Source organism: Nicotiana tabacum, chromosome 15 (assembly GCF_000715075.1).
Source record: "Nicotiana tabacum cultivar K326 chromosome 15, ASM71507v2, whole genome shotgun sequence".
NCBI classification, from domain to species: Eukaryota; Viridiplantae; Streptophyta; class Magnoliopsida; order Solanales; family Solanaceae; genus Nicotiana; species Nicotiana tabacum.
Genome location: NC_134094.1, coordinates 60947734 through 60962251, shown reverse-complemented (window position 1 = coordinate 60962251; position 14518 = coordinate 60947734). Strand labels below are relative to the sequence as shown.

Genomic DNA, 14518 nt, shown 5'->3' with positions numbered 1-14518 from the left:
CTAGGGGGCGTACTGATGATGACGAACCAGCTACAGATCCTGCTGGCTGAGCTATGCTTACATCACCTCTCGTCGGACAATCCCTCATAACGTGGCCCAGATAACCACAAGTATAACAAACACCCAACCCCATACGGCACTGCCCGGCATGCCGCTTACCACACTGAGCACATCATGGCAAGGGCGGCCTCATCTGACTTGACTCACCCCTATACTGAGAACCTGAGGCCCTGAATTCTGACCAGGCCCTGAATATGTGGAATGATCAAATATCTTACCGCCAAATTGAGAGGGCGCGCTAGCCGATGGCTGGGCTGGATACCTCAGGTATTGTTGTCTTTGACCACCTCGAAACTCACCAGAAGGACCCGAAGACCTCGCTCTCTTATTTTGGGCTGTATCATGCTCACGATCGGCCCTCTGCTTCTTCTTACGCTCCTCTACACCCTGAGCATATGCCTGAATACGAGAAATATCCATGTCTGCCTGAAGTGAGACCGACATACAATCGTTAAGCAAGTACGGCTCTAACCCCATCACGAACCAGTGAACCTGATCCTCCATCTTAGACACAATAGTGGGAGCATACCTAACCAACGAATCAAACTGAAGACTGCACTCCCGAACACTCATGTTACCCTGCTGAAAGGTCAAGAACCTATTAACTCTGGCCCGTCTAAGCTCTGGTGGCAGATAATGACGAAGAAAAACTTCTGTAAACTCCTGCCATACCGCTGGAGGGGCATCCTCACATCTGGACAATTCCCAAGACTCCTACCAATTAACTGCAACGTCTTGGAGTCTATAGGAAGCTAGCTCAACTGACTCAGTCATAGTGGCCTTCATTACCCTCAAAGTCCTCTGCATTCTATCGATAAATACCTGAAGGTCCTCATTTGGATCTGCCCCAGTGAATACCAGAGGGTCCAAATTAATGAAATCACGAACTCTCACACTGACGGACCTATCTGCATGACCAATACCTACTTCCTGACGCCGAGCCTATGCGGCTACTAATCAAGTTAACAGATGAATAACATCTCTCATCTCCTGACCCGGTGCATTTGGCTGAGGGGTTGAATGTACAGGGGCGGGCGCTGGAGCTGGTGCTCCTCGGAGCCCTTCTGGAGAGGGCAGGGTATGTGAAGTCTGATATGGAATCTCACTATGAGACTCTCCCCGAGCCCTGGTAACTCGTGGCGCTCGACTAGTAGTCTCACCAACCACGGACTTTCCCTTCTGGGCGGCTATAGTCTTCGAAGGCATCGCTGAAAACGTAACATATCGTTAGGAACATGAATTCTTATATCGCACGATCTAAAGATAAAAAGAGAGGATAACATCCTATATGTCCTTAGCCTCCTGTCTATAAGTGTAGTGCACAACACACCCATAAACAAGACTCTACTAGACACGGTCTGTAGACAACCCTAGGACAGAACTGCTCTGATACCACTTTTGTCATGACCCAAACCGATGGGCCGTGACGGGTGCCCGAGTCCTACCTGTCGAACACCCCTAAGCATTCGTCTAAGATATAAACCTGAATAACATCTGCTGAATTACGAGAATAACATACATGAAGGAAACTTGCCCAAAAGGCATATGTACATATACATGCGGAACACGTGGGGCGAGCCGACAAGGCTGCTATAGACAACTACATATCCAAAACTGGAAGCCGGCAAGTCCACATACTATCCAACTATACATACTGTCTACAGACCTCTAATAGAATATACAACTGTACAAGGACGGGATTGGGCCATGTCATACCCATACATGTATACAAGCATATCGTACTAAAATCAAAAGCAGCTCCGAATCAAGTGGAGCACGCCAACTCTCGTTGATAAAGGATCCTAAGAAGGGGGACTGTCTGCTTGCCTACCTGCACCTATGGGCATGAAACGCAGGCCCCGGGAAATAGGGCGTCAGTACGAATAATGTACTGAGTATGTAAGGCATGAAATTCAGTACATAGAAGACATAGATGAAACACTGAATAAAGAATTCCGCTTGGAAGTCTAAATAACTTGTAAATCCTGAAACATTTATAATGTCATACACGTGCGTACAAATGTCGTGTCATGCATGGGTATAGGTATACATAACATCATCAAGCCTCTGAGGGTATCCCATCATATCATCTCGGCCACTGTGGGCAAAATTATCAACATAGGCCAACTAATCAGGTGGTGATGCGTATATAACACCGTAACCTTTTTCCATATCTCATATACATATGTATACATATAAATACGCGTATATAACGCCATCTAGTCATGGGTCAATGTACATGTATAAATGAATGAAATGCATGAAAATATATCAATAATCTCAATATTCCTTTCGGATAAACTTTATCAACTGCGTATCATTCTGAGACCCATGAACAAAAGATATAATAATATGTCACATAGGGAATCAAGAACATAGAGACCCCTAGTATTTCTATGAATAGAGTCGTTTATGAAAATTATGCGTTTGCTCATTTCTTTTTGTATTATTTGGATCATGCCATAAAGAAAAAAGGGATGACCTTAACATATATGGAGTAGGAAAAAATCTGTATGATGTTCTTGGAAAAGGTTGCACCGTACTCCTTTAGAACCGCAAAATTTTATATTGCTAAGGTGCTAATAATTCCCGTTGGAATTGTTTGGTTGCGAGAAGTTTTGTTGAAAACTTGTAGGAATTGATAACGTCTGATTGTAGTCTTTGTATTCAAAATATTAGAAATGAAATTAACATCTGATTGTAGTATCTTTGTATTCAAAATGTTAGAATGAAGTTAGCATCTGATTGTAAGGTAGTTTGTATTGAAGATGTTAGAGATGAAGTGTCTTTGTAACTAACACATTTGTTTGCCACCTAATCAACAATGACTAAGAGTCATGTCTTGAGGAAGTGGATTGCTGCCACGTGGGGGTGGGGTGGGGATTTTAATCTTTATCCACTAATTTATTAATTAATTTGGTAATATTCCGTTACCCGATAATTAACCAATCACCCACATAATTAAGAATTATCTCAAATTACTTAAAATACTACTCATTTTTAATATACTTTATACATCATACTATCACGGTCATATGGTACCTTGTATGGTATGAGTCCATAAATACCGAGTATTATAACTCGCACCGTATTTTATCCCAAATCGATAATCTTCAATCGAAACTCATTTCCTTTAATTCGTGTACCCTTTACTCTTCATGTCACTTACTTATCGCTTGTTATAAATAGCATAAATACGTTAACCTCAAGATAATCTTATCCCCGAGTCTACGTCGATTAACTGAAGACGAAACTTTAACGTACGAAAACGCGAGATGTAACAGCAGGTTTGAGGACATTTGAAGACAAGGTTGGAGAGTTTCAGAAAATATTTTTTCTACTTTTATTAAGGAAATTATTTTTCTCTAATGAAAATAAAATTTTAAAATATTTAAACCAAACAAACATAAAAAAATTAAAAAATATTTTTTGATAACACGCCATAATTTTGCAAATAATAGTGCCAAAAAACAAAGAAGATGAAAAATCTAAGTATTATGGAATAAAAAACTATTGAATGTGGAAAATGCTCCAACTGCACTATTTAAAACATGAGTGTGTGTCTGCAAGGACACGAGTTAGGCACATGTGCCGTCTCAATCACTATAAATACGCTCTTTGTACCCATCTTTCCAATTCTGTTTATCTCTTTCATTTTCTCCATATTACTGAACCAGAAGCTTACTATCTATTTTCAACCTTTTCTTCCCTGAAAATTCAGAGACACAGAGCAAAGGTAAAAAAATGGCTGCTGACGGGAGTAGTGAAAGAGCAGTGAGTCGAAAAGTGCTTCTCATCTCCGCTGGTGCTAGTCATTCCGTTGCTCTTCTATGTACGTTTAACATTTGCCCACACCTTTTCTTCTTCTTCTTCTTCTTCTTCTTCTTCTTCTTCTTCTTCTTCTTCTTCTTCTTCTTCTTCTTCTTCTTCTTCTTCTTCTTCTTCTTCTTCTTCTTCTTCTTCTTCTTCTTCTTCTTCTTCTTCTTCTTCTTCTTCTTCTTCTTCTTCTTCTTCTTCTTCTTCTTCTTCTTCTTCTTCTTCTTCTTTCTCTTTTTGCTTATAGATCATGAATAAAAGGAAATTAAAGGAAAGGGAATAATACGACCTACTGCATCTTATATATATAATAACATATAAGAGGCCTGATTAGTGTGAAGTAGGTATGTGGAAACATGTGTGTGTATGTGTTTCTGCAGACAAAGATGGGAAGAAAGAGGCATTTGAGGGGGCAGGGGAGGGGAGGGGGTAAAGGGGTTAAGGCGTTGTTAGAATTTGCATGGACAAAAATGCTCCACGTTGCCATGGGTAAAATGGTAATCTGGTCTCCCACCTTTATCACATCTCTTATGGCCCTTCATTTGATGTATGTACAAGTACAACAATTCCTGTTATTTTCCCCAGCCAAAGCGTCTTAAAGGCGTTGATCTTTATTCATTTGTAATTTGTAAATCAAAAAAGATTATCTTTTTAGCTTTATGTAATTTCTAAAGTAAAAGGCTGTAAGAATTTGTAAGATTAGATGAATCAATATATTGGGAAAATAGTTAAAGTTCTATTGGTGATATTTTTATTTTTGCTTATATCTTGAAAGTAAAATATTCCCATTAAATTCCTTTGATGCTTAGGGCGTGAAAAATATACTGGCAAAAGAGAAAATGAAGAAGTGCTTTTTCTTTTTCTTATTCAATTTTTCTCTCGAATCTCTTGCCATACTTACTGGTCACATGAATGTTTTATCCTTTATGATGGAGACAAACATTTACATTTGAATGGTGACATTTACTGTTATGCTTAGACGGTAGTACAAGTTACTGGATGGGCGTCAGGTACTTTATAAACTGAAGCTTCTAAGGTGGATTGATGAAAGGTTCTCGGAATAACATTCAGCCAAGTATAAGTGATTTATTTCTAAAGTTGCACTCTTTGGGGTCGTTTGGTACATGGGATAAGGATAATAGTTTCGGGATAAGATAGGCTCAAAACCGGTTTATGACTATGCTTAAAGGAGGTGTACGAGTCTCACGAGAACTGTGCAAATTATCCTGAACCAGACGGAAGCTGGTAGAACTTATTGGTATATACCTCGAGGTAATATGAATTCTATGGTTGATGTTAGATAACCTTCAAGAGTTTGAAGTAGTTTCTTGATGCCTTTTAATGAAATTCCCTTACTTCATAAAAAAAAAATAGTTTCGGGATAAAGTTTGGGATTAACTTTATCCTATGTTTGGTTTGATGTATTAGCTAATCCGGGAATAACTTTTACACTAAAATGGTGGGATTAGTTATCCTATATAGAAGGTAGGATCACTAATCCCATGAGATATCCCACCCCATGGGATATCCCACCATTGTATCAAACAACCCCTTCGATTTCTTATAGCATTTAGCTGGATATGAGATTTAGAAGCTTTTGATTGGACACTTTGGTCCCATTTAATTTTTGTCTTTCCCAATTGAGTGCCAAGTTGGATAATTTCGTTGTTTGTTAGGTTAAGGGTGAGGGAGGTTATTAGGAATTATCAATTGCATTGTTCCCTTATAATGTGCTGGGATTGCCATTTGGAAGCATGTTAAACGAGAGTGAATTCCTAAGTTCCTCCCTTTCCTTCTTCTTTCCCTTTCTCTCCGTTCTCTCTCGTTTCTTGGTCCAACAACTAATCTATCTGCTATATTGGTATTAGAGCTACTTATATCTTCTTAGATTGTACAATGGTTGAAAACCAATATTCAAAAAGTTAAAGGTTAGTTTTAAGAAGATTGAAACTAAACTGCAGCCCTTCACGATCGACACCATCAAAAAGCTGGATAAGATAGGCTCAAAACTGGTTTATGACTATGCTTAAAGGAGGTGTACGAGTCTCACGAGAACTGTGCAAATTATGCTGAACCAGACGGAAGCTGGTAGAATTTATTGGTATATACCTCGAGGTAATATGAATTCTATGGTTGATGTTAGATAACCTTCAAGAGTTTGAAGTAGTTTCTACCCCTTCCAACCTTATTTTATTTGAAAGAGGAATGACATTACCCGTCTTTGGAGTGATAGTAACAAACCACAACCACCCACACTGCTTGTCCCTCGCACCTTATTGAGCCAACCTTCAATCCAAAGCCTCTGAAGGCCAAACTACAATTTCCAGATTTTGATGGAGAAAATCTGGGAGGATGGATAAGAAAGTGTGTAATAGAGGAAGTAATCAACAAGAAACACTAAATAGATCTAGATAAGGAAAGAGAATTAGAAACTTGATTCGCAATGAACGGAACACGCCACCAATGGTATATAATCACTAAAGACCTCCTAAAGAAGACACAATTTGAATTAGAATACAGTAGAAAACAAATGGTAAGAACCAAATGCTTCCTATTGATCATCAAAGTGACCCTAAGCTATCTGGAACCTTCAAGAGGAAAGAATCCTCAAGCAAGCACCAAGGAGAGTTTTTAGGCAACCAAAGGTAAAACCTTATCATTGCAAGGAATACAATTTATCAAAGTAAGTCTAAAAGCACCTAATAGCCTACTTATAGTAGTGTTCAATACTCCTTAGCATAATATTTTAGCCAGCTTAGTGTGATCAACCATGCCTCTATTGCGGAGAAACCATGGCCATGGTGCTATGAGGCTGCCACCATGGAGCAATCTCCACCCTCTTGTGGTAGTCCTCTTTTTCCCTATAGTGCTTGTTCAATGGAACTTGAGTCTTGATCGTCATCTTGGGCTTCATTTGTGCAATATTGTAGACCTGAATGGCTTCTCCCAAAGGTTCTTTTAATATTCCATCTTCAAAAGGGACAAGTGAAGATCTCTTAGTTCCTTGGCTTGACTTCTTATGAATGGTTTTGATGTAATGGACTCTTTAGCTCCATGATGGTTATCATTCTTGCATGTTGAAAAGAATTGGTCCTCGAATTCAAGGGATCACCTACATTAAAAGAAGTCAAGTCACTAACTTGAAAGTATTGTGCACTTGAAATTCATTAGGCAAATCTACTTTATAAGTGTTATCATTAATTTTCTCAAGAAATTGAAAAAGCCCTTCTCCTCCTAGCATCATCTAAAGCAACAACGACTTTCAGCCGTTGCACGCTGTTCTTCCTTTTGATTGGAATCCTTTCCTTTTCAAAATGAACCCAAATCCAATTTCCTGTAGGAATTTAACTCTCTTCCTTCTTTTATTGACTTTGTTGTCCACTTATTCCTCTTCTCAAATTGCTTCTTTGCTTGCTTATGAATCTTCATCGTAGCTTCAACTCTTATTTTGAAATCTAAGCCAACATCTTAAGCCAAAGGTGTAGATCCAAAGGTGCAAGAGGAATAAAATAATACTCAACCTCAAATGAAGACATACCAATAGAAACTGATCATTTAGTTAACAAGACGTATGTAAGTCGACATAGCTCTATGTATATGTTCTTTGGAGTTAGAACCAATCAATAAAATGTAATGAAATAATGGCAAGCCTAGGGCAACAAACATGGCTCAAGAGTGTTTATTCAAAGCTTACCTCTTTTTCACTCAAACAGGCAATGCATCTTTTGTTTGAATGGTATTTGATTTATAAAGAATGATTCTTCTAAAAAGTTACAGGGACTTACTAAAAAAATGCCCAGTTGCACCGTAAGCAATCTCTACCAATGGTAGATGCTCCTCCCAAGAAGTATATTTTCCTTTAATCATAGTCCTAAGCATGTTTCCCACTTCTATTAACAACTTCGGTTTGACTATCTGTCCGAGGGTGACCTGGTGATAACAACCAACTAAAGTATTCGAGGAAGGCTAAGAAAAAATATGAAAGAATTGCAGAAGCTAATTAAGAAATAATTAAGAAAAGAAAGAATAAGAATTACAGATCTATGCAAATCCAAGAAAAAATTCAATATTATAAGATAAGATCTAAAGTATTGTTAAATACCTAGTAACAAAAAAATGTATATTGAACATTTACCATTTACTAGAGAAATTAAATCAAAAAGGATTATATAATAAGTTGTTCGGACTCTTCACTTTTGATGCTACACCCGTGTCGACACGACGTCGGTGTGAGATTATTACCGGATCTGGTCAATCCATTTTGGGTAATTTGACCAAAATCGACGGAGAAATTCGGGACAGATACAATGATATCTGAAATTAAAACAAAAGCTAAGGTAAAATTAAAAGAAAATGGATTACTTTGTTTGTAGAAATTTCTATGTCAGTCTTTTTTCTTTTATCTCCTTCTAGGATTCTCCTCTTGATCAATATTTTGGCCTTCTTGGAATACCTTGTGAGTTCTGTACATATTATCTCATAATTTAGACATATTCTTATAACTCTAGTTTTAGATATTTGAATTATTTTTTGACGAATCCTCGCACCCGTATCTATACCTGGATCTGCACCTCTGATCCGTACCCGTATTGGACACCCACACTCAAGTTCGAGCAACATAGGCTATATCGGATCTTGATCCTTTAAAGAACAACCAATGACAATTGGTATATCAAACCAATTACCTTCTTTAGAATACCTACAAGTAATCAACGATATCAAGAAACGAAATACCTTTACCTCCAAAGTATGAACTTGCAAGGTTGAAAGATCTACCCCAAGAAGAACTGCACACAAATGTACAAAATATTGAACTATCAATATATTAAGTCTTGAATGAATGAATAATGTAAGTAAAAAACAAAGAAAAAGCACTCCTTTTTTATAGGAGTGGAGTTGGGCACCTAATATAGTCCAGTGCCCAACAAAATAATGAATTAGGAATTAACTAGCTTGGTAAAAACACAACACGAAAAGAAATCCCAACAAATTTTGAAAGGAAATAAAGGTTTTGTAACTAGGAAAACATGGAATGGAATCCTAACAAAGTAGGAAACAGACCGAAAATAGGAGCGTAGCGGAAACATTCGAAGGCTGATTTGGCGTGCCTTGGGCGCCAAGTTTGGCCCTTTTAGCCGTCTAAATTGTCTCCAAATAGGCTGATTTCAGTGCCTACTTGGTGCTCTTTAATTATCCCCTAATCTACATCATTGTGGACTTCAATTTGGTCATAAAATGATTATAACACTTGGAGAGCTGATATTTCATGGGCTTGAGTTCTTTTTCTATCACAAGGCACTTTCTAAGTTGCACTTGAATCCTAATTAGCTTGTCTTGCAGTTTATTTGGTTGAGATCTTGTCATAGATCGTCTAGAAACTTCATCAGAGTTAGACTTCCATGGATGCTATCACACACTCTTCTTGAAAAGAATTCGCCCTCGAATTTGAACCTGCGTCAGATAAGGAAAAGTCAGAAACATTGAATGTGTAGTAACTTAGTACTCACTCGGGAGATCAAGTTTATTAGCATTGTCTCCCATTCTTTTAAGGAGTTCAAAAGGCCCATCTCCTCTAGGATCCAAATTGGACTTCCTCATGGAAGGAAATCTCTCCTTTTTCGACCCTTATTCCTATGAGAAATATAGCACGATAAAGTCTCATTGAATTATAACTAAAGTGTTTTACAAGCACTATTTATATACAATGATTACATAATACCAAATATTTGTTTACCGATGTGGGACATTATACATTATTAACTATCTAACACTCCCCCTCAAGCCGATACATATAAATCATATGTACCTAGCTTGTTACAAATGTAACTAATATGAGAACCAGTAAGGGACTTGGTGAAAATATCTACAAGCTGATCATTCGACTTCACAAACAGTCAATTTTAATGTGCTTAGTCCTCTCATGGAACATTGAATTTGACGCAATATGAAGAGCAGCTATGGCTAATTTCTCCGAACATCAATTCCTTGAGCAACTGTTTAAGCCAAACTAGCTCACATGTTGCCATAACCATGGCTCGATATTCTGCTTTTGCGCTAGACCGAGCAACTACATTCTATTTCTTGTTTTTCCAAGAGACCAAATTACCTCCTACTAGAACACAATATTCAGACGTAGAACGTTTATCAGAAGGCGATCCTGCCCAATCAACATCTGTGTATCCAACAATCTGTTCATTATCTCGATCCTCGAATAGTAGTTCTTTGCTTGGAGTAGAATCCATAAACTGACTTACAACACTCACAGGAAAGGAAATGTCAGGTCTAGTCACTATGAGGTAATTATTTTGCCAACCAACCGCATATATCTCGCATGATCGATAAGAGGCTCCCTCTGTCCTCGCAGAAGCTTAGCATTCGGATCGGAGTGTCAACAGGTCTACAACTCATCATTCCTGTCTCCTCAAGAATGTCTAAGGCATAATTTCGCTGTGAAATAACAATACTTAAGGTAGACTGAGCGATCTAAATACCTAGAAAATACTTCAATCTGCCCAGATCCGTAGTCTGGAGGTGCTGAAAGAGATGTTGCTTCAGATTAGTAATACCATCCTGATCATAGCCAGTAATAACAATATCATCAATATAAACCACCAGATATATACACATATTAGGAGCAAAATGTCGATAAAATATAGAGTGATCAGCTTCACTACGAGTCATGACGAACTCCTGAATACCTGTGCTGAACTTACCATACCAGACTCGAGGAGACTGTTTCAAACCGTAGAGTAACCTGCTCAATCAGCATACAAGACAACTAGACTCCCCCTGAGCAACAAAATCTGGTAGTTGCTCCATAAAAACTTCTTCCTCAAGATCACCGTGGAGAAAATCATTCTTAATATCTAATTAATAAAGAGGACAATAACGAACAACAGTTAGGATAGAAAAAGGCGAACAAATGCTACTTTAGTCACATGAGAGAAAGCGTCACTATAATCAAGCCCAAATATTTGAGTGTATCTTAATGGAGATTAGGATTAAGTGTGGATCGTACACCTTTTCGAAGTACAATTGGCGGACTAGGAGGAGACAAGGCTGCAGTAGGTGCAAAATCTGATGCAGGACGTGAATCAACTGGGCCTGATGCTGGACGTGGATGACGATGATAAGTCAAGAGTGGTGGCCTTATGGATGGGGATGTAGGAGGATCAACGGTAGACTCCTCAAAAGTTTGTATAGGTAGTAGTGGTGCTGTGGCTGTGGATTCCTCATAAGTAGGTACAAGTAAGACCTCAGATATATCAAGATGATCAAAAGAAATAAAGTAAGGTTGAGACTCAAAAAATGTGACATCAACTGACATAAGATACCTACGAGATCAGGTGAGTAGCATCGATACCCCTTTTGAACCCGAGAATAACCAAGGAAAACACACTTAAGAGCACGAGGAGCTAATTTATCTTTTTCAGGAGCTAAGTTATGAACACAACATGTATTTCCAAAAACATGAGGAGAAAAAAAGTATAAGGGTGACTTAGGGAACAATATTGAATGTGGAATCTGATTTTGCATAGAAGATGAAGGTATCCGATTAATCAAGTAACAACCTGTAAGAACTGCATCGCCCCAAAAACGCAGTGAAACGTGGGACTGAATGAGAAGTGTGCCCGCAGTTTCAATGAGAGGCCTATTCTCTCTCTACTACCCCATTATGCTAAGAGGAATATAGACAAGATATTTGATGGATAATTCTTTGAGAGGTCATAAACTGCTGAAACTGAGAAGATAAGTATTCTAAAGCATTATCACTATGAAAACTGCGAATAAAAACACCAAATTGATTTTTAGTTTCAGCACAAAAATTCTAGGATATAGAAAACAACTCAAAACGATCTTTCATTAGGAAAATCCAAGTACATCTTGAGTAATTATCAATGAAACTAACAAAATAACGAAATCGCGCCATGTTCGACCTCCATACTCTCCTAAGGCCATGTCCTCGGTAAGCTGAAGTCGCGCCATATCCTGCCTGATCACCTCTCCTTATACTTCTTAGTTCGCCCTCTACCTCTTCTCCTACCTGCCAGCGCCAACTGTTCACACCTCCTCACTAGGGCATCTAGGTTTCTCCGTCTCATATGCCCGAACCATCTAAGTCCCGCTTCTCGCATCTTATCCTCCATGGGGGCCACGACCAATTTCTCCCTAATATACTCATTCCTAATCTTATCCGACCTAGTGTGTACGCACATCCATCGCAACATCCACATTTCAGCTACGCTCATTTTCTGGATATGGGAGTTCTTAATTGGCTAGCATTCTGCCCCATATAACATAGTCGATCTAACCACCGTCTTGTAGAATTGACCTTTATGTTTTGATGGCACATTCTTGTCACACATGACGCCGGATGCTAATCTCCATTTCATTCACCCCGACCCTATATGGTGTGTGACATCCTCGTCAATCTCCCTGTTCCCTTGAATAATTGACCCAAGATACTTGAAACTTCTTCTCTTGGGGATGACTTGCGAATCAAGCCTCACGTCTAATATCCGCTCCCCCGTCACGTCGTTGAACTTCCACTCTAAGTACTCCGTCTTAGTCCTACTCAACTTGAAACCTTTAGACTCGAGGATCTATCTCCAAACCTCCAACTTCTCGTTGACACCGCCTTGCGTCTCATCAATCAGAACTATATCGTCAGCGAATAGCATACGCCATGGCACCTTCCCTTGAATATGACGTGTCAGTGCATCCATCGCCAAAGAAAATATGAACAGGCTGAGCGCAGATCCTTGGTGTAACCCTATCCCAATCGGAAAATGTTCCGAGTCTCCTCCCACTGTCCTCACCCGAGTCTTAGCTCCATCATACATGTCCTTAATCACTCTAATGTATGCTATAGGAACACCTCTAGCCTCCAAACATCTCCAAAGGATCTCTTTAGGGACCTTGTCGTGTGCTTTCTCTAGGTCAATAAACACCATATGCAAATCCTTCTTCATATCCCTGTAGTGTTCCACCAACCTCCTAACAAAATGGATGGCTTCCGTAGTCAAACGTCCCGGCATGAAACCGAACTGGTTCTCAAAAATAAACAGTCCTCCTTACCCTCGCTTCCACCACCCTCTCCTAAACTTTCATAGTGTGACTAAGCAACTTGATACCCCTATAATTGTTATAATTTTCGATATCACCTTTGTTCTTGTACAACGGAAACATCGTACTCTATCTCCACTCCTCGGGCATCTTTTTTGTCCTAAAAATAGCATTAATTAGCCCAGTCAGCCACTCCAAGCCAGCCCTTCCCGCATACCTCCAGAACTCAACCGAGATCTCATCTGGCCCGGTCGCTCTGCCCCTGCTCATCTTACGCACCGCCCCCGCGACTTCCTCAAACCTAAAGCGCCTATAATACTTATAATCACAACGACTCTAGGAGTGCTCCAAATCGCCCAGCACAATGTTCCTATCCCCCTCTTCATTCAGGAGTTCATGGAAGTAAGTCTACCACCTTTGCTTGATCTGTGCCTCTTCCATTAAAACTCTGCCCTCCTCGTCTTTGATGCACCTCACTTGGTCCAGATCACGAGCCTTCCCCTCTCTCACCTTAGCCAGCTGAAACAACTTTATGTCCCCGCCTTTATCCCTCAGTTCTTCATACAAACGAGCAAACGATGCAGTCTTAGCCTCCGTGACTGCCAGCTTTGCCTTCTTCTTAGCCTTCTTATACCTTTCTCTGACGATCCTCTTCTCCTCCTCGTCCGTGCTCTCTATTAGCTTCAAATATGTTGCTTTCTTAGCTTCTACTTTCCTTTTGACCTCCTCATTCCACCACCAGTCTCCTTTGTGGCCGCCAGCGTAACCTTTCGACACCTCTAACACCTCTCTCGCAGCCTCACTAATGTAGTCCACCGTCCTTGTCCACATACCACTCGCGTCCCCACTACTCCTCCAAGCCCCAACAACCAGCAACTTCTTTTGCAACTCCTGAGCCTTGTCCTTAGTCAAAGCTCCCCACTTGATCTTCGATCGACCCCACCCAACCCTCTTCTTCCTCCTCATCACGATGCTGGGTCGCGAGGTTCTCACTCGGGATAACTGTTGATTTATTTAAGTATTAGGAACGATTTGATTCTGATTGAGAAAGATTTGATTCTAATTGAGATTTGACTTTCCTTCCTAAAATAGTCAATGGACTTGGTGTATAAATACCTTTGCTTAAGGATGTAAGAAACACACAGAAATACAAGAAGCCTTTTCTTCTTCTCAAAACCTATATGGTATCAGAGCCATTGCTTCCTTTTTGAGGTGAATTATCTCCCTCGCAGTACTAGGGTTCCGTTTTTATCAAAGAGGTCGAGTTTTCCCTCTTGGTGGCTGTCCGCAACACGAACCCCTTCTGGTTCCGTCGAGATAGATTTGGTTTCCGGCGAGGCAGATTATATTACAGCAATTTTCTTTAGATTTCCTTCTGATTGGGTAGAAAATCTGGAGACATTCAAGGAGACGGTTTCTGGAGAAACCTTGTCTTCGGATGAAATTCAACTTCTTTGTCGCCTCCTAGCCAAACTTGACTCCGCTAATGTTGCCACATCCAATTATATGCAATCAGGTACTGCCTTTGCTGCTCACCTTAATTTTTGGATTGTTGATTCTGGTGCAAATAGACACA

At 39.7% G+C, this 14518-nt stretch overlaps 1 protein-coding gene across 7 annotated transcripts in view; it reads left to right on the top strand.

Annotated features, from left to right (window-relative positions):
• Positions 1-3591: 3591 nt before the first annotated feature.
• Positions 3592-14518, top strand: part of LOC107795765 (ultraviolet-B receptor UVR8) — a 53604-nt gene continuing 42677 nt past the window's right edge. Inside the window, exons 1-2 of one of the 7 annotated variants that reach the window (XM_075230857.1) lie at positions 3601-3892; positions 4856-5148. Coding sequence is in view for 5 of the 7 variants with exons in the window: in XM_016618448.2 (XP_016473934.1) it covers positions 3805-3892 (88 nt within the window). In the remaining 2 variants the exon portion in view is untranslated. Of the gene's footprint in view, positions 3893-4355; positions 4374-4855; positions 5149-5851; positions 5992-14518 lie in introns of those variants that run through there. The other 6 variants (XM_016618448.2, XM_016618445.2, XM_016618444.2 and 3 more) reach the window with 6 other exon arrangements.